The 23,805-nt window shown below is 54.2% G+C and overlaps 1 protein-coding gene across 1 annotated transcript in view; it reads right to left on the reverse strand.

Annotated features, from left to right (window-relative positions):
• Positions 1-413: 413 nt before the first annotated feature.
• The window catches only part of GABBR1 (gamma-aminobutyric acid type B receptor subunit 1), a gene marked incomplete at both ends in the record, with an annotated part of 31,865 nt that continues 8,473 nt past the window's right edge, over positions 414-23,805 (reverse strand). The window contains 8 exons of the mRNA XM_084227453.1: positions 414-507; positions 1,309-1,416; positions 7,010-7,126; positions 10,760-10,892; positions 12,032-12,182; positions 15,518-15,595; positions 17,689-17,752; positions 20,434-20,676. Of these exons, the coding sequence (XP_084083579.1) occupies positions 414-507; positions 1,309-1,416; positions 7,010-7,126; positions 10,760-10,892; positions 12,032-12,182; positions 15,518-15,595; positions 17,689-17,752; positions 20,434-20,676 (988 nt within the window). The remainder of the gene's footprint in view (positions 508-1,308; positions 1,417-7,009; positions 7,127-10,759; positions 10,893-12,031; positions 12,183-15,517; positions 15,596-17,688; positions 17,753-20,433; positions 20,677-23,805) is intronic.

Raw genomic sequence — 23,805 nt, forward strand, 5'->3', positions numbered from 1 at the left:
AAAATCCCCAAATTTCACCCCAAAATTTTGGGGATCCCTCCTCACCGAGCCAGGTGTTCAGAGACCCCAAAATCCCCCAAAATTTGCCTTAAAATTACCAAATTTTGCCCTAAAATCGCCAAATTTTCTCCTAAAATTCCCAAATTTTCATCAAAAATCCCCCAAATTTTTGCCCAAAATCCCCAAATTTCGCCCCAAAATTTTGAGGATCCCTCACCGAGCCAGGTGTTCATCTTGGTGGAGCTCAGACCCCAAAACTGCCCCAAAATCCCCCAAAATTCGCTCTAAAATCCCCAAATTTTGTCCTGAAAATCCCAAATTTTGCCCTAAAACCCCCAAATTTTCACCAAAAATCCCCCAAATTTTTGCCCAAAATCCCCGAATTTCACCCCAAAATTTTGGGGATCCCTCACCAAGCCAGGTGTTCATCTTGGTGGAGCTGCAGTGCTCGAGCTGGGGCAGGATGGAAACGTCCATGTCCGACTTGGGCTCCTCCTTGGTGAATTCCTGAGGGGGAAAAAACGGCGGGAATGGGAAAAATTGGGGAGGATTCGGGGATTTTGGGGGGATTTGGGGGGTTTTGGGGTAAAGTTTGGGATTTTGGGGTTTTTTGGGGGGGATTTTGGGGTTTTTGGGGGGAATTTGGGATTTTTTGGGGGAATTTGGGGTTTTTTGGGGGGAATTTGGGGATTTTTGAGGAAGTTTTGGGGGATTTTGGGGGGATTTTGGGGTTTTTGGGGTTTTTTGGGGGGATTTGGGAGGGATTTTGGGGCTTTTTTGGGGAAGTTTTGGGGGATTTTGGGGTTTTGGGGTTTTTGGGTGATTTTGGGGTTTTTGGGGGGAAATTTGGGGGTTTTGGGGGGAATTTGGGGTTTTTGGGGGGTGGTTTGGGATTTTTGCGTTTTTTGGGGGGGATTTTGGGGGTTTTTTGGGGGATTTTGGGTTTTTTGGGGGATTTGGGGGGAGTTTTAGGGTGGTTTTGGGGGAATTTTGGGGTTATTTGGGGGTGACTTTGGGATTTTGGGGTTTTTGGGGGGGATTTTGGGGGTTTTGGGGGGGATTTGGGGGGGAGTTTTGGGGGGTTTGGGGTTTTTGGGGGGAGTTTTGAGGTGCTTTGGCATTGGGAGAGTCAGAAAAACCCCCCAGGAGCCCCCCAAAAACACCCACAGAACCTTCCAGAACCCCTTCAAACACCCACAGAACCTTCCAGAACCCCCTCAAACACCCACAGAACCCCCTCAAACACCCACAGAACCTTCCAGAACCCCCTCAAACACCCACAGAACCTTCCAGAAGCCCCTCCCAGACCTCGATGGTGCGGTGCAGGGGATCCACGATCTGCCACACGCTCAGGGTGACGACGTCGAAGGCCACCAGGCCGCCCACGGTGGCGTAGAGCTTCCAGGGCTCCAGGCTCTGCGGGGACAGAATTCCGGTGTCACCGGTGTCACCCACCCGGGAATTCCGGTGTCACCCATTGGGAATGTCACTGTCACCCACTGGGAGTTCTGGTGTCACCCACTGGGAATGTCACCGTCACCCACTGGGAGTTCTGGTGTCACCCACTGGGAATTTTGGGGTCCCCAACTGGGAAGTTCTGGTGTCACCGATCGGGAATTCCGGTGTCACCGACTGGGAATTCCGGTGTCACCAACTGGGAATGTCACCGTCACCAATTGGGAGTTCCAGGATCACCAATTGGGAATTCCGGTGTCGCCAATTGGGAATTTTGGGGTCACCAACTGGGAATGTCACCGTCACCAACTGGGAATTCCGGTGTCACTGGGGACGCAATTCTGGTGTCACCGGGGTCACCCACCCGGGAATTCCGGTGTCACCCATTGGGAATTCTGGGGTCCCCAACTGGGAATGTCACCGTCACCAACTGGGAGTTCTGGTGTCACCCACTGGGAATTCCGGTGTCACCAACTGGGAATGTCACCGTCACCAACTGGGAATTCCGGTGTCACCCACTGGGAATTCCGGTGTCACCCACTGGGAATGTCACCGTCACCAACTGGGAATGTCACCGTCACCAACTGGGAATGTCACCGTCACCAACTGGGAGTTCTGGTGTCACCCACTGGGAATGTCACTGTCACCAACTGGGAATGTCACCGTCACCAACTGGGAATGTCACCGTCACCAACTGGGAATTCCGGTGTCACCGATCGGGAATTCCGGTGTCACCCACACAGGAATTCCGGTGTCACCCACTGGGAATGTCACTGTCACCCACTGGGAGTTCTGGTGTCACCCACTGGGAGTTCTGGTGTCACCCACCCAGGAATTCTGGTGTCACCCACTGGGAATGTCACCGTCACCAACTGGGAGTTCCGGTGTCACCCACTGGGAATTTTGGGGTCCCCAACTGGGAATGTCACCGTCACCAATTGGGAATTCCAGCGTCACCAGGGACGGAATTCCGGTGTCACCCACAGGGAATTTCACTGTCACCCATTGGGAATGTCACCGTCACCAACTGGGAATTCCGGGGTCACCCACTGGGAATTCCGGTGTCACCCACTGGGAATTTTGGGGTCCCCAACTGGGAATGTCACCGTCACCAACTGGGAGTTCTGGTGTCACCCACTGGGAGTTCTGGTGTCACTGGGGATGCAATTCTGGTGTCATCGGTGTCACCCACCCAGGAATTCTGCTGTCACCCATTGGGAATTCCGGTGTCACCCACTGGGAATTCCGGTGTCACCGATTGGGAATTTTGGGGTCACCCATTGGGAATGTCACCGTCACCAACTGGGAATTCCGGTGTCACCCATTGGGAATTTTGGGGTCACCCACTGGGAATGTCACTGTCACCAACTGGGAGTTCTGGTGTCACCCACTGGGAGTTCTGGTGTCACCCACTGGGAGTTCTGGTGTCACCCATTGGGAATTCCGGTGTCACCCACTGGGAATGTCACCGTCACCCACTGGGAATGTCACCGTCACCAACTGGGAATGTCACCGTCACCCACTGGGAATGTCACCGTCACCCACTGGGAATGTCACCGTCACCAATTGGGAATGTCACCGTCACCCACTGGGAATGTCACCGTCACCAACTGGGAGTTCTGGTGTCACCCACCAGGAATTCCGGTGTCACCCACTGGGAATGTCACCGTCACCAACTTGGAGTTCTGGTGTCACCCACCCGGGAATTCCAGTGTCACCCACTGGGAATGTCACTGTCACCAACTGGGAGTTCTGGTGTCACCCATTGGGAATTCCGGTGTCACCCACTGGGAATTCCGGTGTCACCCACTGGGAATGTCACCGTCACCAACTGGGAATGTCACTGTCACCAACTGGGAATGTCACCGTCACCCACTGGGAATGTCACCGTCACCAACTGGGAATGTCACTGTCACCGATTGGGAATTCCGGTGTCACCCACTGGGAATGTCACCGTCACCAACTGGGAGTTCTGGTGTCACCCACTGGGAGTTCTGGTGTCACCCACTGGGAATGTCACCGTCACCCACTGGGATGTCACTGTCACCAACTGGGAATTCCGGTGTCACCCATTGGGAATTTTGGGGTCACCCACTGGGAATGTCACCGTCACCAACTGGGAATGTCACCGTCACCAACTGGGAATGTCACTGTCACCCATTGGGAATGTCACCGTCACCAACTGGGAATTCCGGGGTCACCCACTGGGAATGTCACCGTCACCCATTGGGAATGTCACCGTCACCAACTGGGAATTCCGGGGTCACCCACTGGGAATTTCACTGTCACCCATTGGGAATGTCACCGTCACCAACTGGGAATGTCACCGTCACCCACTGGGAATGTCACCGTCACCAACTGGGAATGTCACCGTCACCAACTGGGAGTTCCGGTGTCACCCATTGGGAATTCCGGTGTCACCCACCCAGGAATTCCGGTGTCACCCACTGGGAATGTCACCGTCACCAACTGGGAGTTCTGGTGTCACCCATTGGGAATTCCGGTGTCACCGATTGGGAATTCCGGTGTCACCCATTGGGAATTCCGGTGTCACCCATTGGGAATTCCGGTGTCACCGGTGTCACCCACCCGGGAATTCCGGTGTCACTGGGAATGCAATTCTGGCGTCACCCATCGGGAATTCCGATGTCACCCATTGGGAATTCCGGGGTCACCGGTGTCACCCACCCGGGAATTCCGGTGTCACCCTTTGGGAATTCTGGTGTCACCCACCGGGGAATTCCGGTGTCACCAGGGTCACCCACCCAGGAATTCCGGTGTCACCGGGGACAGAATTCCGGTGTCACCCACCCGGGGAATTCCGGTGTCACCCACTGGGAATTCCAGTGTCACCCATTGGGAATTTTGGGGTCACCCACTGGGAATGTCACCGTCACCAATTGGGAGTTCTGGTGTCACCCACCCGGGAATTCCGGTGTCAGCCACTGGGAATGTCACCGTCACCAACTGGGAATGTCACCGTCACCCACTGGGAATGTCACTGTCACCAACTGGGAATGTCACTGTCACCAACTGGGAATTCCGGTGTCACCCATTGGGAATTTTGGGGTCACCCACTGGGAATGTCACCGTCACCAACTGGGAATGTCACCGTCACCAACTGGGAATGTCACCGTCACCCACTGGGAATGTCACCGTCACCAACTGGGAATGTCACCGTCACCAACTGGGAGTTCCGGTGTCACCCACTGGGAATTCCGGTGTCACCGGTGTCACCCACCCGGGAATTCCGGTGTCACCGGGGACGCAATTCCGGTGTCACCCATTGGGAGTTCCGGTGTCGCCAATTGGGAATTCTGGTGTCACCCATTGGGAATTCCGGTGTCACCCACTGGGAATGTCACCGTCACCCATTGGGAATTCTGGTGTCACCCACTGGGAATGTCACCGTCACCAACTGGGAGTTCTGGTGTCACCCACTGGGAATTCCGGTGTCACCAACTGGGAATTCCGGTGTCACCCACTGGGAATTTTGGGGTCCCCAACTGGGAATGTCACCGTCACCACCTGGGAGTTCCGGTGTCACCCACTGGGAATGTCACCGTCACCAATTGGGAGTTCTGGTGTCACCCACCCGGGAATTCCGGTGTCACCCACTGGGAATGTCACCGTCACCAACTGGGAGTTCTGGTGTCACCCACTGGGAATGTCACCGTCACCAATTGGGAATTCTGGTGTCACCCACTGGGAATGTCACCGTCACCCACTGGGAATGTCACCGTCACCCACTGGGAATGTCACCGTCACCCACTGGGAATGTCACTGTCACCCACTGGGAATGTCACCGTCACCCACTGGGAATGTCACTGTCACCAACTGGGAATGTCACCGTCACCACCTGGGAGTTCCGGTGTCACCCACTGGGAATGTCACCGTCACCAACTGGGAGTTCTGGTGTCACCCATTGGGAATTCCGGTGTCACCCATTGGGAATTTTGGGGTCCCCAACTGGGAAGTTCCGGTGTCACCAATCGGGAATTCCGGTGTCACCAATCGGGAATTCCGGTGTCACCCATTGGGAATTCCGGTGTCACCGATCGGGAATTCCGGTGTCACCCATTGGGAATTCCGGTGTCACCGGTGTCACCCACCCAGGAATTCCAGTGTCACCCATTGGGAATTCCGGTGTCACCGATCGGGAATTCCGGTGTCACCGGTGTCACCCGAACTCCCAGTGCGGTGACGGGGAAATTTCCTGTGCCCGGTGCCGGGGGAAGGGCTGGAGACCGAGGGAACAGCCCGAATCCCAAAGGGAACAGCCGGAATCCCAAAGGGAACAGCTGGAATCCCAAAGGGAACAGCTGGAAACCCAAAGGGAACAGCCGGAATCCCAAAGGGAACAGCCGGAATCCCAAAGGGAACAGCCGGAATCCCAAAGGGAACAGCCGGAATCCCAAAGGGAACAGCCGGAGCCCAACAACCTCAACCCCAAAGGAACACCTGGATCCCAAAAAGAACACCTGGATCCCGAGGGAACACCCGGATCCCAAAAAACACCTTGATCCCAACACCCAAACCCCAACAAACCACACCCGGATACCAAAGGAACACCCAAATCCCAACAACCTCAACCCAAAAAGAACACCTGGATCCCAAAGGAACACCTGGATCCCAAAGGAACACCTGGATCCCAACACCCAGTTCCCAAGGGAACACCCGGATCCCAAAGGAACACCCGGATCCCAAAACCAACACCCAGATCCCAAAGGAACACCTGGATCCCAACACCCAGTTCCCAAGGGAACACCCAGATCCCAAAAACAACACCCAGATCCCAAAGGAACACCCGGATCCCAAAGGAACACCCGGATCCCAACACCCAAATCCCAACAAACCACATCCGGATCCCAAAGGAACACCCAAATCCCAACAACCTCAACCCAAAAAGAACACCCGGATCCCAAGGGAACACACGGATCCCAAAAACAACACCTGGATCCCAAAGGAACACCCGGATCCCAACACCCAAATCCCAAAGGAACACCCGGATCCCAACACCCAAATCCCAAAGGAACACCCGGATCCCAAAACCAACACCCGGAACCCAAAGGAACACCTGGATCCCAAAGGAACACCCAAATCCCAACAACCTCAACCCCAAAGGAACACCTGGATCCCAAAGGAACACCCGGATCCCAACACCCAAATCCCAACAAACCACATCCAGATCCCAAAAAGAACACCCAGATCCCAAGGGAACACCCGGATCCCAAAAACAACAGCCGGATCCCAACAACCTCAACCCAAAAAGAACACCTGGATCCCAAAGGAACACCCAAATCCCAACACCCAAATCCCAAAGGAACACCCGGATCCCAAAACCAACACCCGGATCCCAACCCCAAAGGAACACCTGGATCCCAAAAAAACACCTTGATCCCAACACCCAAACCCCAAAGGAACACCCGGATCCCAAAGAACACCCAAACCCCAAATCCCACCAAACCCCACCCAAACCAACCCCCAAACCCCAACAACACCCCACACCAACACCCCTCCCGCCCCGCCCCCGGCCGTCCGCCTGTTGCCTCACCTTCCGCTTGTCCTTCTTGTCGTCCTTCTTGGTGAAGACGGTGTGCACCCACCAGATCTTGGTGAACATGCTGCCGTAGGCCAGGCTGAAGCCCAGCCCCAACAGCCACAGCCGCGCCTGAAAACAACAGTCGGACGCGTCGGAATTCCGTGCGGGAATGGCGGCGCCGGCTGTTCCTGCTCCGGTTGTTCTCCTTTCCTGGTTGTTCCTGATTGGTTCTTCCCGTTCTGGTTGTTGCTGATTGTTTGTTTTCCTATCCTTGGTGGTGTCTCCGCCTGTTGTTCTGCTTGTTCTCATTTTATTTTTTTTCCCGCCCTCTCTGACTGTTCCTCCGGCTGTTCACGCCCCATTTCTGCCAGTCCCTGCCCCATTTCCCGCTCTCTGCCTGTTCCTCCGCCTGTTCCCGCCCCATTTCTGCCTGTTCCCACCCCATTCCCACCATTTCCCTCCCCATTTCCCGCTCTCCGCCTGTCCCTCCGCCTGTTCCCACCCCATTTTCCTGTTCCTCCGCCTGTCCCCGCCCCATTCCCGCTCTCCGCCTGTCCCTCCGCCTGTTCCTCCGCCTGTTCCCACCCCATTTTCCTGTTCCTCCACCTGTTCCTGCCCCATTTCCCGCTCTCCGCCTGTCCCTCCGCCTGTCCCTCCGCCTGTTCCCATCCCATTCCTGCCATTTCCCGCCCCATTTTCCTGTTCCTCCGCCTGTTCCCACCCCATTTCCTGTTCTTCCGCCTGTTCCCACCCCATTTTCCTGTTCCTCTGCCTGTTCTCACCCCATTTTCCTGTTCCTCCACCTGTTCCCACCCCATTTTCCTGTTCCTCCGCCTGTTCCCACCCCATTCCCGCCTGTTCCCGCCCCATTCCCACCATTCCCCGCCCCATTTCCCCCTCTCCGCCCGTTCCTCCGCCTGTTCCTCCGCCTGTCCCTCCGCCTGTTCCCTCCCCATTCCCGCCAGTCCCCACCCCAGTTCCCGCCCTCTGCCTCTTCCTCCGCCCGTCCCTCCGCCTGTCCCTGCCCCTTTCCTGCTCTCCGCCTGTTCCTCCGCCTGTTCCTCCGCCTGTTCCCGTCCCATTCCCGCCTGTTCCTGCCCCATTTTCCTGTTCCTCCGCCTGTCCCTCCGCCTGTTCCCGCCCCATTCCCCCCAGTCCCTGCCCCATTTCCCGCTCTCCACCTGTCCCTCCGCCTGTTCCTCCGCCTGTTCCCACCCCATTTTCCCGTTCCTCCGCCTGTTCCTGCCCCATTTCCCGCTCTCTGCCTGTTCCTCCGCCTCTCTCTCCACCTGTTCCCGCCCCATTTCCACCATTCCCCGCCCCATTTCCTGCTCTCCGCCTGTTCCTCCACCTGTTCCTGCCCCATTCCTGCCATTTCCCGCCCCATTTCCGGCTCTCCGCCTGTTCCTCCGCCTGTTCCCGCCCCATTCCCACCTGTCCCTGCCTCATTTCCACCACTCCGCCTGTTCCTCCACCTGTTCCCACCCCATTTTTCCCATTCCTCCGCCTGTTCCTGCCCCATTTCCTGCTCTCTGCCTGTAGCTCCGCCTGTTCCCACCCCATTTTCCTGTTCCTCCGCCTGTCCCCACCCCATTTCCCGCCCATTTTCCCACTCTCCGCCTGTCTCTCCACCAGTCCCTGCCCCATTTCCTGCTCTCCGCCTGTCCCTCCGCCTGTTCCCTCCCCATTCCCGCCAGTCCCCACCCCATTTCCTGCTCTCCGCCTGTTCCTCCGCCTGTTCCCGCCCCATTTTCCTGTTCCTCCGCCTGTTCCTCCGCCTGTTCCCCCCCATTCCTGTCTGTTCCCACCCCATTTCCCCCGTCCGCCTGTTCCTCCACCTGTTCCTGCCCCATTTTCCCGCCCTCTGCCTGTCCCCGCCATTCCCAGCCCCATTTCCTGCTCTCCACCTGTTCCTCCCCCTGTTCCTCCGCCTGTTCCCACCCATTTTTCCCATTCCTCCGCCTGTTCCTCCGCCTGTTCCCGCCCCATTTCCCCCTCTCCACCTGTTCCCACCCCATTTCCACCTGTCCCCACCCCATTTTCCCTCTCTCCGCCTGTTCCTCCGCCTGTCCCTCTGCCCGTCCCTCCGCCTGTCTCTCCGCCTGTTCCTCCGCCTGTTCCCTCCCCATTCCCGCCAGTCCCCACCCCAGTTCCCGCCCTCTGCCTCTTCCTCCGCCCGTCCCTCCGCCTGTTCCTGCCCCATTCCCGTCCCATTTCCCGCCCCATTTTCCCGCTCTCCGCCTGTCCCTCTGCCTGTCCCCGCCCCTTTTCCCGCTCTCCGCCTGTCTCTCCGCCTGTTCCTCCGCCTGTTCCTCCGCCTGTCCCTCCGCCTGTCCCTCCGCCTGTTCCCATCCCATTTCCCGCCCATTTTCCCGCTCTCCGCCTGTTCCTCCGCCTGTTCCCTCCCCATTTTCCTGTTCCTCCACTGGTTCCTGTCCCCTTTCCCGCTCTCCACCCGTCTCTCCACCTGTTCCCGCCCCATTTCCTCCTCTCTGCCTGTTCCTCCGCCTGTTCCTGCCCCATTTCCCGCCATTTCCCGCCCCATTTCCTGCTCTCCGCCTGTTCCTCCACCTGTTCCCGCCCCATTTCCCCCTCTCCGCCTGTCTCTCTGCCTGTCTCTCCTCCTGTCCCTCCACCTGTCCCCACCCCATTTTCCTGTTCCTCCGCCTGTTCCCACCCAATTTTCCTGTCCCTCCGCCTGTTCCCGCCCCATTTTCCTGTTCCTCCACTGGTTCCTGCCCCCTTTCCCGCTCTCCGCCCGTCACTCCGCCTGTCCCTCCGCCTGTTCCCACCCCATTTTCCTGTTCCTCTGCCTGTTCCCACCCCATTTTCCTGTTCGTCCGCCTGTTTCCGCCCCATTCCCACCATTCCCCGCCCCATTTCCCCCACTCCGCCTGTCCCTCTGCCTGTTCCCGCCCCATTTCCCCCCATTTCCTGCCCCATTTCCCGCTCTCCACCTGTCCCTCCGCCTGTTCCTCTGCCTGTTCCCGCCCCATTTCCGCCATTTCCTGCCCCATTTCCTGCTCTCCGCCTGTTCCTCCGCCTGTTCCTCCGCCTGTTCCTCCGCCTGTTCCTCCGCCTGTTCCCGCCCCATTTCCATTTCCTGCCCCATTTCCCGCTCTCCGCCTGTTCCTCTGCCTGTCCCTCCGCCTGTTCCCACCCCATTCCCGCCATTTCCCACCCATTTCCTGCTCTCCGCCTGTCCCTCCGCCTGTTCCCACCCCATTCCCGCCATTTCCCACCCATTTCCTGCTCTCCGCCTGTCTCTCCGCCTGTTCCCGCCCCATTCCCGTCTGTTCCCGCCCCATTCCCGCCCCATTCCCACCTGTCCCCGCCCCATTTCCCCCTCTCCGCCTGTTCCTCCGCCTGTTCCCGCCCCATTTCCCGCTCTCCGCCTGTCCCTCCGCCTGTCCCTCCGCCTGTTCCCATCCCATTCCTGCCATTTCCCGCCCCATTTTCCTGTTCCTCTGCCTGTTCCCACCCCATTTTCCTGTTCCTCCGCCTGTTCCCGCCCCATTTCCTGTTCCTCCGCCTGTTCCTGCCCCATTTCCCGCTCTCCGCCTGTTCCCACCCCATTCCCACCTGTCCCCGCCCTATTTTCTGCTCTCCGCCTGTTCCTCCGCCTGTCCCTCCGCCTGTTCCCATCCCATTCCCGCCATTTCCCACCCCTTTTCCCTCTCTCCGCCTGTCCCTCCGCCTGTTCCTCCACCTGTCCCCGCCCCATTTTCCCGCCCTCCGCCTGTCCCTCCGCCTGTTCCCCACCTGGCAGACGAAGGGGAACAGCCCGGGCCCGATGTGGTACCCGTCCAGCCCCAGCGGGAAGACGGCGGCGAGCGCCAGGGTACAACCGACGGCCGTCATGTTGTTCAGGTAGGGCTGCGAGTTCTGGATGTACCTGGAGAATCCTGGAGTCACCGCCGGCCCCGCCCCCGGCTACAACCGGAGCCGACAACACCCGGACACCGAGGCTGGGGTTGTTTGCCCCCAGCTTTCCATCGTTTTTTCCCATTTTTCCCGGATTTTTCCCCATTTTCCCCCAATTTTTCCTGATTTTTCCCCTTTTTTTCCTGATTTTTCCCAATTTTTTCCTGATTTTTCCCCTTTTTTCCCCTGATTTTCCCCCCATTTTTCCCTGAATTTCCCCTGAATTTTCCCCATTTTTTCCCATTTTTCCTGATTTTTTCCCATTTTCCTGATTTTTTCCCCATTTTTCCTGATTTCCCCCCATTTTTCCTGATTTTTCCCCATTTTTTCTCTGATTTTTCCCATTTTTACTGATTTTTCCCCATTTTTTCTGAATTTTTCCCATTTTTTACTGATTTTTCCCCATTTTTTCTGAATTTTCCCCATTTTTTCCTGATTTTCACCATTTTCCCCATTTTTCCCAGAATTTTCCCATTTTTTCCTGATTTTTCCTCATTTTTTCCGGAATTTTCCTCATTTTTCCTGAATTTTCCTCATTTTTCCTGAATTTTCCTCATTTTTTCCTGATTTTTCCTGATATTTCCCTGAATTTTTCCCATTTTCCCTGATTTTTCCCCATTTTTCATCATTTTCCCCTGAATTTCCCCCATTTTTCCCATTTTCCCCTGAATTTTCCCCAATTTTTTCCTGATTTTCACCATTTTTCATCATTTTTTTCTCCATTTTTTCCTGATTTTCCATAATTTTCCCCATTTTTCCCTGACTTTCCCCATTTTCCCCCAATTTTCCCTGAATTTTTGCCCATTTTCCCCTAAATTTTCCCAATTTTTTCCCATTTTCCCGGAATTTCCCCCATTTTCCCCTGAATTTTCCCCATTTTTCCCAGAATTTTCCCATTTTTCCCTGATTTTTCCATTTTCCCTGAATTCCCCCTTTTTTTTCCCATTTTCCCCTGAATTTTCCCCATTAAACCCCAAAAATTCCGATTTTTTTCCCCTTTAACCCCCCCAAAAACCCCAATTCCCCCCCCCACACCCCCAAAACCCCCCAAATTTTTGCAGAATTTCCCAGAAACCCCCGGAATTTCCCGGAATTTTCCGGAAGCCCCACCTGACGTGCCCGTTGTAGATGTTGAAGGCCAAGCAGACGAGGGCCAGGACGATGCCCAGGGACGCCAGCACGGCCACGGAAATGAACAATTTTTGCGACAGGAAGCGGAAGGTCGTGATCACCTTGGTGTAATCGGCCGGGGGGGATCCCCCTGGGGGCCAAATTGGGACAAAAAACACAAAAATTGGGAATTTGGGAACATCTGGAAAGATTTTTCGGGATTTTCAGCTTTTTTCCCAATTTTTTTTAACTTTTTTCCCAATTTTTCCCCTTTTTTCCAACATTTTTTGCCCATTTTTTGTCCAATTTCCCCCTTTTTTCCCACCCATTTTTCTCCCATTTCCCCCAAAATTTTCCCAAAATTTTCCCCATTTTTTCCAATTTTCCCCAAATTTTCCCTGATTTTCCCCATTTTTCCCCATTTTCCCCCAATTTTCCCCCAATTTTCCCCTATTTTTTCCAATTTTTCCCCATTTCTCCCCATTTTTTCCCAATTTTCCCCCAACTTCCCCCAATTCTTCCCCAATTTCTCCCAAAATTTCATCCAATTTTTGCCCATTTTCCCCATTTTTTCCAATTTTCCCCAAATTTTCCCCATTTTTCCCAATTTTCCCCCCAATTTCCTCAAATTTTTCCTCAAATTTTCCCAATTTTCCCCCAATTTTTCCCATTTTCTCCCAATTTTCCCCAATTTCCCCAAATTTTCCCAATTTTCCCCCCAGTTTCCTCCAATTTTTCCCCAAATTTTCCCAATTTTCCCCCAATTTTTCCCATTTTCTCCCAATTTTTCCCCATTTCCCCCCAAATTTTCCCCAATTTCTCCCCATTTTCCCCAATTTTTCCCCCAAATTTTCCCCCAAGTTTTCCCCATTTCCCCCTAATTTTCCCCCCATTTTCCCCCAATTTCTCCCCAAATTTTCCCCATTTTCCCCCAAAATTTCCCCAAATTTTCCCCTTTTTCCCGCCAAATTTTCCCCAAATTTCCCCCATTTTTCCCCAATTTTTTCCCATTTTCCCCCAAATTTTCCCCAAATTTCCCCCAATTTTCCCCATTTTCTCCCAATTTTTCCCAATTTCCCCCCAAATTCCCCAAATTTCTCCAATTCTTCCCAATTTTCCCCCCAACATTTTCCCCATTTTTCTCCATTTCCCCCCAAATTTCCCCATTTTTCCCCAATTTTTCCCCAATTTCCCCCATTTCCCCCCAAATTTTCCCCATTTTTTTCCCAATTTCCCCCAAAATTTCCCCCATTTTCCCCCATCTTCCCCCCAAAAAAATTCCCATTTTTCCCCCAATTTTCCCCCCAATTTTCCCCATTTCCCCCCAAATTTCCCCATTTTCTCCCCATTTTTTCCCAAATTTCCCCTCCAAATTTCCCCAATTTTCCCCCAAATTTCCCAATTTTTCCCCCAATTTCCCCCCAAATTTCCCCAAATTCCCCCAAATTCCACCAAATTCCCCATTTTTCCCGATTTTTCCCGATTTCCCGTTTTTTGGCCCCGTTTCCCGTCCCTCACCGATCCATTTGTCGTTGTTGTACCATCCCCCCAAATTTCCCCAAATTTTCCCCAAATTTTCCCAAATTTCCCCCATTTTCCCCCAAATTTTCCCCCCATTTTTTCCCAAATTTCCCCATTTTCCCCATTTTTCCCAATTTCCTATTTTCCCAAAAATTTTCCCCAAATTTTCCCCAATTTCTCCCCAAATTTTCCCCATTTTTCCCCAATTTCTCCCCAAATTTCCCCCAAATTTTCCCCCAAATTTTTCCCCATTTCCCCCCCCAAATTTCCTAATTTTCCTCATTTTCCCCCAAAATTTCCCCTTTTTTCCCCTTTTTTCCCATTTTCCCCCCAAATTTTCCCCATTTTCCCCAATTTCCCCCCAAATTTCTCCCCTTTTTTCGCCCATTTTTTCTCCATTTTCCTCCCATTTTTTCCCCATTTCCCCCCCATTTTCCCCCCAAAAATTCCCAATTTTTCCCAATTTTTCCTCATTTCCCCCCAAATTTCCCCATTTTTTCCCCATTTTTTCCCCAAATTTCCCCCATTTTTCCCCGATTTCCCCCATTTTCCCCCCAAATTTTTCCCCTTTTCTCCCCTTTTTCCCCATTTTCCCCCCAATTTCCCCAAATTTCCCCAAATTTTCCCCAAATTTTCCCCCATTTCCCCCAAATTCCCCCATTTCCCCCATTTTTCCCGATTTCCCGTTTTTTTCGTCCCGTTTCCCGTCCCTCACCGATCCATTTGTCGTTGTTGTACCATCCCCCCCAAATTTCCCCAAATTTTCCCCAAATTTTCCCAAATTTCCCCCCAATTTTTCCCCAAATTTTCCCCCCATTTTCCCCAAATTTTCCCAATTTCCCCCCAAATTTTCCCCATTTTCCCCCTTTTTCCCCAATTTTTCCCCATTTTCCCCCCAAATTTCCCCAAATTTTCCCCTTTTTCCCGCCAAATTTTCCCCACATTTCCCCCAATTTTCCCCATTTTCTCCCAATTTTTCCCAATTTCCCCCCAAATTCCCCAAATTTCTCCAATTCTTCCCAATTTTCCCCCCAACATTTTTCCCATTTTTCTCCATTTCCCCCCAAATTTCCCCATTTTTCCCCAATTTTTCCCCAATTTTTCCCCATTTCCCCCCAAATTTCCCCCACTTTTTCCCCAATTTCCCCCAAAATTTCCCCCATTTTCCCCCATCTTCCCCCCCAAAAAATTCCCATTTTTCCCCCAATTTTCCCCCAATTTCCCTCCCAATTTTCCCCAATTTCCCCCCAAATTTCCCCATTTTTTCCCCAATTTTTCCCCAAATTTCCCCCATTTTTCCCCAATTTCCCCCATTTCCCCCCCAAATTTTCCCCAAATTCCCCCCAATTTTTCCCAAATTCCCCCCCAAAAAATTCCCAAATTTCCCATTTTTCCCGATTTTTCCCGATTTCCCGTTTTTTGGCCCCGTTTTTCCGTCCCTCACCGATCCATTTGTCGTTGTTGTACCATCCCCCCAAATTTCCCCAAATTTTCCCCAAATTTTCCCAAATTTCCCCCCAATTTTTCCCCCCATTTTCCCCAAATTTTCCCCAAATTTTCCCCGTCTACCCCCCAAATTTTCCCCATTTTTCTCCAATTTCTCCCCAAATTCTCCCCATTTTTTCCCCAAATTTACCCCAAATTTTCCCCAATTTCCCCCAAATTTCCCCAATTTTTCCCCAAATTTTCCCCAATTTCCCCCAAATTTTCCCCCCATTTTTCCCCCAATTTTCCCCAAATTTCCCCCCAAATTTTCCCCAAATTTCCCCCAAATTTCCCCCCCAAATTTCCCCATTTTTCCCCATTTCTCCCCTAAATTTCCCAATTTTCCCCCAATTTCCCCCCAAATTTTTCCCCAAATTTTCCCCATTTTTCCCCAAAATTCCCCCAAATTTCCCCATTTTTCCCCAAATTCCCCAATTTTCCCGATTTCCCGTTTTTTGGCCCCGTTTTCCCGTCCCTCACCGATCCATTTGTCGTTGTTGTACCAGCTCAGGTTGTCCTTGGTGCTGTCGTAGTAACCGATCTTCTGGTACTCGCCGTCTGCGCCGACACACGGACCGTCAGGACGGACAGACGGACAGACAGACAGACGGACACACAGACGGGTCACAATGGACAGACGGACAGACGGACACCATGGGGACACACGGACACACGGACCGTCAGAACGGACAGACGGACAGACGGACACCATGGGGACACACGGATGGTCACAGCGGACAGACGGACAGACGGACAGACGGACACCATGGGGTCACACGGACATAGGACAGTCACAGCGGACAGACGGACAGACGGACACCATGGGGACACACGGACACACAGACGGGTCACAACGGACAGACGGACACACGGACAGACGGACAACGTGGGGACACACGGACACACGGACGGGTCACAACGGTCACAGCGGACAGACGGACACACGGACACCATGGGGACACACGGACGGGTCACAACGGACAGACGGGCAGACGGGCAGGGGACACCATGGGGACACACGGACACATGGACAGGGGACACACAGACACACGGACACACGAACACACGGACACACGGACACACGGACACACGGACACACGGACACACGGACGGGTCAGGCACGGACACACGGACACATGGACAGGGGACACCATGGGGACACATGGACACACGGACAGGGGACACACAGACACATGGACACACGGATGGGTCACGCGTGGACAGACGGACACACGGACACACGGATGGGGGACACACGGACACACAGACGGGGGACACACGGACAGGGGACACCATGGGGACACACGGACACACGGACAGGGGATGCACAGACACACGGATGGGTCACGCACGGACACACGGACAGGGGACACCGCGGGGACACACGGACACACGGATGGGTCACGCATGGACAGACGGACACACGGACAGATGGATGGGTGACACACGGACACACGGACACATGGACAGACGGACACACGGACGGGGACACCCAAGGGACAGGTCACACCATGGGGACACACAGACAGGGGATGCATGGACACACAGACAGGGGACACCACGGGGACACACGGACAGGTGACACCACGGGGACACACGGACAGGGGATGCATGGACACACAGACGGGTGACACACGGACACAGACAGGGGACACAGACAGGGGATGCACGGACAGGGGACACAGGGACGGGGGACACCGTGGGGACACATGGACACACGGACACATGGACACATGGACGGGTCACGCACCGACACACGGACAGGGGACACACGGACAGGTGACCTGGAGGTCCCTGAGTGTCCCCTGGAGGTCCCTCAATGTCACCCAATGTCCCTCAATGTCACCTGAAGGTCCCCAAGTGTCCCCTGGAAGTCCCTCAGTGTCACCAAATGTCCTTCAATGTCACCTGGAGGTCCCTCAGTGCCACCAAATGTCCCTCAGTGTCACCTGAAGGTCCCTCAATGTCACCTGGAGGTCCCTGAGTGTCACCCAAGGTCCCTCAGTGTCACCCAAGGTCCCCGAGTGCCACCTGGAGGTCCCCGAGTGTCCCCTGGAGGTCCCTCAGGAGGTCCCTGAGTGTCACCTGAAGGTCCCTCCGTGCCACCAAATGTCCCTCAGTGCCACCTCGAAGTCCCTGAATGTCACCCAAGGTCCCTCAGTGTCACCCAAGGTCCCCAAATGTCACCTGGAGGTCCTTCAGTGTCACCTGAAGGTCCCTCAGTGCCACCAAATGTCCTTCAATGTCACCTGGAGGTCCCTCAATGTCACCCAATGTCCCTCAATGTCCCCCAAGGTCCCTCAGTGTCACCTGGAGGTCCCTCAGAAGGTCCCTGAGTGTCCCCCAAGGTCCCTTGGTGTCACCTGGAGGTCCCCGAGTGTCACCTGGAGGTCCCTCAGGGTCACCTGAAGGTCCCTCAGTGCCACCAAATGTCCCTCAGAGCCACCTCGAAGTCCCTGAATGTCACCTGAAGGTCCCTCAGTGCCACCCAAGGTCCATCAATGTCCCCCAAGGTCCCTCAGTGTCACCTGGAGGTCCCTCAGAAGGTCCCTGAGTGTCCCTCAAGGTCCCTTAATGTCCCCTGGAGGTCCCCAAGTGTCCCCTGGAGCTCCCCAAGTGCCACCCCCCGTTGTCCCCCGCTGTCCCCTCACCTTGCAGCTGCTCGATCAGGGTCCAGGCCATGCGGGAGCCGCTGGCGTCGAACACCACGTGGCCCTGGAGGGGACACGGGGACAGCGTTGGGGACAGCCCCGGTGGCACCTCTGCCCGCAGGCGGTGACGTCATCAGTGTCACCTCGGTGACGTCATCAACGTCACCTCCGCCTGCAGGCGGGGATGTCATTGGTGTCACCTTGGTGACGTCATCACCGTCACCTCCGCCCGCAGGTGGTGACATCATCAATGTCACATTCATGACATCCTCGATGTCACCTCCACCCACCCGTGGTGACGTCATCAACGTCACCTCCACCCACCCGTGGTGACATCATCAATGTCACCTCCACCCACCCGTGGTGACATCATCAATGTCACTTCCACCCACAGGTGGTGATGTCATCAATGTCACCTCCGCCCACCCATGGTGACATCCTCAGTGGCACCTCCAGCCAGAGGTGGTGATGTCATCAATGTCACCTCGGTGACGTCATCAACGTCACCTCCGCCCGCAGGCGGGGACGTCATCGGTGTCACCTTGGTGACGTCATCAACGTCACCTCTGCCCGCAGGCGGGGACGTCATCGGTGTCACCTTGGTGACGTCATCAACGTCACCTCCAGCCAGAGGTGGTGATGTCATCAATGTCACCTTGGTGATGTCATCAACGTCACCTCCACCCAAATGTGAATTTTTGGGGCCCATTTTTGACGTCACCTCCACCCAAAACGAAGATTTGGTGTCACCTCCACCCAAATCCGACTTTTAGGACCCTCCTTGATGCCACCTCCACCCAAACCTGACTCTTGGTGACACTTTTGATGTCACCTCCACCCAAAAGTGAATTTTTGGAGCCCCAATTATGAGGAACCTCCACCCAAAATGAAGATTTGACGTCACCTCCACCCAAACCCGACTTTTTGTGACACTTTTGATGTCACCTCCACCCAAACCCGACTTTTGCTCCCATTTTTGACGTCACCTCCACCCAGATCCGACTTTTGCTGCCATTTTTGATGTCACCTCCACCCAAATCTGATTTTTGGGACCCATTTTTGACGTCACCTCCACCCAAACCTGAACTTTTGGTGACACTTTTGACGTCACCTCCACCCAAACCCAACTTTTGCTGCCATTTTTGACGTCACCTCCACCCAAATCTGAATTTTGGTGACACTTTTGATGTCACCTCCACCCAAATCTGAATTTTGGTGACACTTTTGATGCCACCTCCACCCAAATCTGAATTTTGGTGCCATTTTTGACGTCACCTCCGCCCAAATCTGAATTTTGGGACCCTCCTTGACGTCACCTCCACCCAAATCTGAATTTTGGTGACACTTTTGATGTCACCTCCACCCAAATCTGATTTTTTGGGCCCCATTTCTGAGGAACCTCCACCCAAATCTGACTTTTGGTGACACCTTTTGATGTCACCTCCACCCAAAACGAAGATTTGGTGTCACCTCCATCCAAATCTGACTTTTGGTGACACTTTTGATGTCACCTCCACCCAAAAGTGAATTTTGGGCCCCATTTTTGGCGTCACCTCCACCCAAAACGAAGATTTGGTGCCACCTCCACCCAAATCCAACTTTTGCTACCATTTTTGATGTCACCTCCACCCAAATCCGACTTTTGGGACCCTCCTTGATGTCACCTCCACCCAAATCTGACTTTTGGGCCCCATTTTTGATGTCACCTCCACCCAAATCCAACTTTTGCTACCATTTTTGATGTCACCTCCACCCAAATGCGACTTTTGGTGCCATTTTTGATGTCACCTCCACCCAAATCCAACTTTTGGGACCCTCCTTGATGTCACCTCCACCCAAATCTGACTTTTGGTGACACTTTTGACGTCACCTCCACCCAAACCCGAACCTTTGCTGCCATTTTTGATGTCACCTCCACCCAAATCTGATTTTTTGGGCCCCAATTCTGAGGAACTTCCACCCAAAAATGAATTTTAGGACCCTCCTTGATGCCACCTCCACCCAAATCCGACTCTTGGTGACACTTTTGATGTCACCTCCACCCAAACCCGAACCTTTGCTGCCATTTTTGATGTCACCTCCACCCAAGGCTGAACTTTGGTGACACTTTTGACGTCACCTCCACCCAAACCCGACTTTTGGTGACACTTTTGATGTCACCTCCACCCAAATCTGAATTTTGCTGCCATTTTTGGTGTCACCTCCACCCAAATCTGACTTTTGGTGACACCTTTGACGCCACCTCCACCCAAATCTGAATTTTGGAGCCCCAATTTTGAGGAACCTCCACCCAAAATGAAGATTTGACGTCACCTCCACCCAAACCCGACTTTTTGTGACACTTTTGATGTCACCTCCACCCAAACCCGACTTTTGCTGCCATTTTTGATGTCACCTCCACCCAAATCTGAATTTTGCTGCCATTTTTGATGCCACCTCCACCCAAATCTGAATTTTGGTGACACTTTTGATGTCACCTCCACCCAAACCCGATTTTTGGGGCCCATTTTTGACGTCACCTCCACCCAAAACGAAGATTTGGTGTCACCTCCACCCAAATCCGACTTTTGGTGACACTTTTGATGTCACCTCCACCCAAATCCGACTTTTGGGACCCCTCTTGATGTCACCTCCACCCAAATCCGACTTTTGCTCCCATTTTTGATGCCACCTCCACCCAAACCCAACTTTTGCCGCCATTTTGACTCCGCCCCCGCCCAACCCCCGATCCCGCCGGCCACGCACCGAGACGCCCTCGAAGGCCGAGGAGTTGAGGGCGCGGTAGATCTCGTCGGTGATGGTCTTGTTGTTGTAGTTGAACTCGTCCAGCCCCACCCCTTGCTTGGCCAACTCTTGGGCCGTCTTGTTGAGCGCCAAGGCCAAGGCCCAGATGGCGTCGTAGGCCAGCGGCGCCTCCTGGTAACCGCCGGTCTCCTTGGAGTTGTTGCCCAACCTCTTGTCCAACTTCTCGATGAACTCTTGGGACGTCTGGTGGGAGAGACGCGACGGTGAGGCCGCGGTTGGGTGGGAGAGCGCCCAATGTTGGGTTGGAGAGCACCCAATGGTTGGGTTGGAGACCACCCAAGGTTGACCCAATGTTGACCAAAGGGTTGGGTTGGAGACCATCCAATGGTTGACCCAATGGTTGGGTTGGAGACCCCCCCCAAGGCTGACCCAAGGTTGACCCAATGGTTGGGTTGGAGACCACCCAAGGTTGACCCAATGGTTGGGTAAGAGAGCGCCCAATGGTTGGGTTGGAGAGCAGCCAATGGTTGACCCAAGGTTGACCCAATGGTTGACCCAATGGTTGGGTTGGAGAGCACCCAAGGTTGGGTTGGAGAGCACCCAATGGTTGACCCAAAGGTGACCCAATGGTTGGGTGGGAGAGCATCCAATGGTTGACCCAAGGTTGACCCAATGGTTGGGTTGGAGAGCAGCCAATGGTTGGGTTGGAGAGCGCCCAATGGTTGACCCAAGGCTGACCCAGTGGTTGGGTTTGAGAGCACCCAACGTTGACCCAAAATTGACCCAATGGTTGGGTTGGAGAGCACCCAATGGTTGACCCAAGGTTGGGTTGGAGAGCAGCCAATGGTTGGGTTGGAGAGCGCCCAATGGTTGGGTTGGAGAGTAGCCAATGGTTGGGTTGGAGAGCGCCCAATGGTTGGGTTGGAGAGTAGCCAATGGTTGACCCAAGGTTGACCCAATGGTTGACCTAATGGTTGGGTTGGAGAGCACCCAATGGTTGACCCAAAGTTGAACCAATGGTTGACCCAATGGTTGGGTTGGAGAGCACCCAATGGTTGACCCAAAGTTGACCCAATGATTGGGTTAGAGACCCCCCCAAGGCTGACCCAAGGTTGACCCAATGGTTGGGTTGGAGAGCGCCCAATGGTTGGGTTGGAGAGCACCCAATGGTTGGGTTGGAGAGTACCCAACGTTGACCCAAGGTTGACCCAATGGTTGACCCAATGGTTGGGTTGGAGAGCACCCAATGGTTGATCCAATGGTTGGGTTGGAGAGCACCCAATGGTTGTGTTGGAGAGCACCCAATGGTTGATCCAATGGTTGGGTTGGAGAGCACCCAATGGTTGGGTTGGAGAGCAGCCAATGGTTGGGTTGGAGAGCACCCAATGGTTGGGTTGGAGAGCAACCAAGGTTGACCAAGGTTGACCCAATGGTTGGGTGGGAGAGCACCCAATGGTTGACCCAAGGTTGACCCAATGGTTGGGTTGGAGAGCGCCCAATGGTTGGGTTGGAGAGCGCCCAATGGTTGGGTTGGAGAGCGCCCAATGGTTGACCCAAGGCTGACCCAGTGGTTGGGTTTGAGAGCACCCAACGTTGACCCAAAATTGACCCAATGGTTGGGTGGGAGAGCACCCAATGGTTGACCCAATGGTTGGGTTGGAGAGCACCCAATGGTTGACCCAATGGTTGACCCAACGGTTGGGTTGGAGAGCACCCAACGTTGACCCAAAGTTGACCCAATGGTTGGGTTGGAGAGCACCCAATGGTTGGGTTGGAGAGCGCCCAAGGTTGGGTGGGAGAGCAGCCAACGGTTGGGTTGGAGAGCACCCAATGGTTGGGTTGGAGAGTACCCAACGTTGACCCAAAGTTGACCCAATGGTTGGGTTGGAGAGCACCCAATGGTTGGGTTGGAGAGCACCCAATGGTTGGGTTGGAGAGCACCCAATGGTTGACGCAATGGTTGGGTTGGAGACCCCCCCAAGGCTGACCCAAGGTTGACCCAATGGTTGGGTTGGAGAGCGCCCAATGGTTGGGTTGGAGAGCGCCCAAGGTTGGGTGGGAGAGCAGCCAACGGTTGGGTTGGAGAGCACCCAATGGTTGATCCAATGTTGACCCAATGGTTGGGATGGAGAGCACCCAATGGTTGGGTTGGAGAGCACCCAATGGTTGGGTTGGAGAGCACCCAATGGTTGGATTGGAGAGCACCCAATTGTTGGGTTGGCCACCGCCCAAGGTTGACCCAACGGTTGGGTTGGAGAGCACCCAATGGTTGACCCAAGGTTGACCCAATGGTTGACCCAATGGTTGGGTTGGAGAGCACCCAATGGTTGGGTTGGAGAGCACCCAATGGTTGGGTTGGAGAGCACCCAATGGTTGACCCAAGGTTGACCCAATGGTTGGGATGGAGAGCACCCAATGGTTGACCCAAGGTTGCCCCAATGGTTGACCCAATGGTTGGGTTGGAGAGCACCCAATGTTGACCCAATGGTTGGGTTGGAGAGCACCCAAGGTTGACCCAAAGTTGACCCAATGATTGGGTTAGAGACCCCCCCAAGGCTGACCCAAAGTTGACCCAATGGTTGGGTTGAAGAGCACCCAATGGTTGACCCAATGGTTGGGTTGGAGAGCACCCAATGGTTGGGTTGGAGAGCACCCAATGGTTGGGTTGGAGAGCACCCAATGGTTGGGTTGGAGAGCAGCCAATGGTTGGGTTGGAGAGCAGCCAATGGTTGGGTTGGAGAGCACCCAATGGTTGACCCAAGGTTGACCCAATGGTTGGGTTGGAGAACACCCAATGGTTGGGTTGGAGAGCACCCAATGGTTGACCCAAGGTTGACCCAATGGTTGACCCAATGGTTGGGTTGGAGAGCACCCAATGGTTGATCCAATGGTTGGGTTGGAGAGCACCCAATGGTTGGGTTGGAGAGCACCCAATGGTTGACCCAAGGTTGACCCAATGGTTGGGTTGGAGAGCACCCAATGGTTGACCCAAGGTTGACCCAATGGTTGGGTTGGAGAGCACCCAATGGTTGACCCAAGGTTGCCCCAATGGTTGACCCAATGGTTGGGTTGGAGAGCACCCAATGTTGACCCAATGGTTGGGTTGGAGAGCACCCAATGGTTGACCCAAGGTTGACCCAATGGTTGACCCAATGGTTGGGTTGGAGAGCACCCAATGGTTGGGTTGGAGAGCACCCAATGGTTGGGTTGGAGAGCACCCAATGGTTGGGTTGGAGAGCACCCAATGGTTGGGTTGGAGAGCACCCAATGGTTGACCCAATGGTTGGGTTGGAGACGTCCCAATGGTTGGGTTGGAGAGCACCCAAGGTTGACCCAAAGTTGACCCAATGATTGGGTTAGAGACCCCCCCAA

The sequence above is a fragment of the Fringilla coelebs genome, assembly GCF_963513975.1.
Source record: "Fringilla coelebs genome assembly, contig: SCAFFOLD_389, whole genome shotgun sequence".
Lineage (NCBI taxonomy): Eukaryota > Metazoa > Chordata > Aves > Passeriformes > Fringillidae > Fringilla > Fringilla coelebs.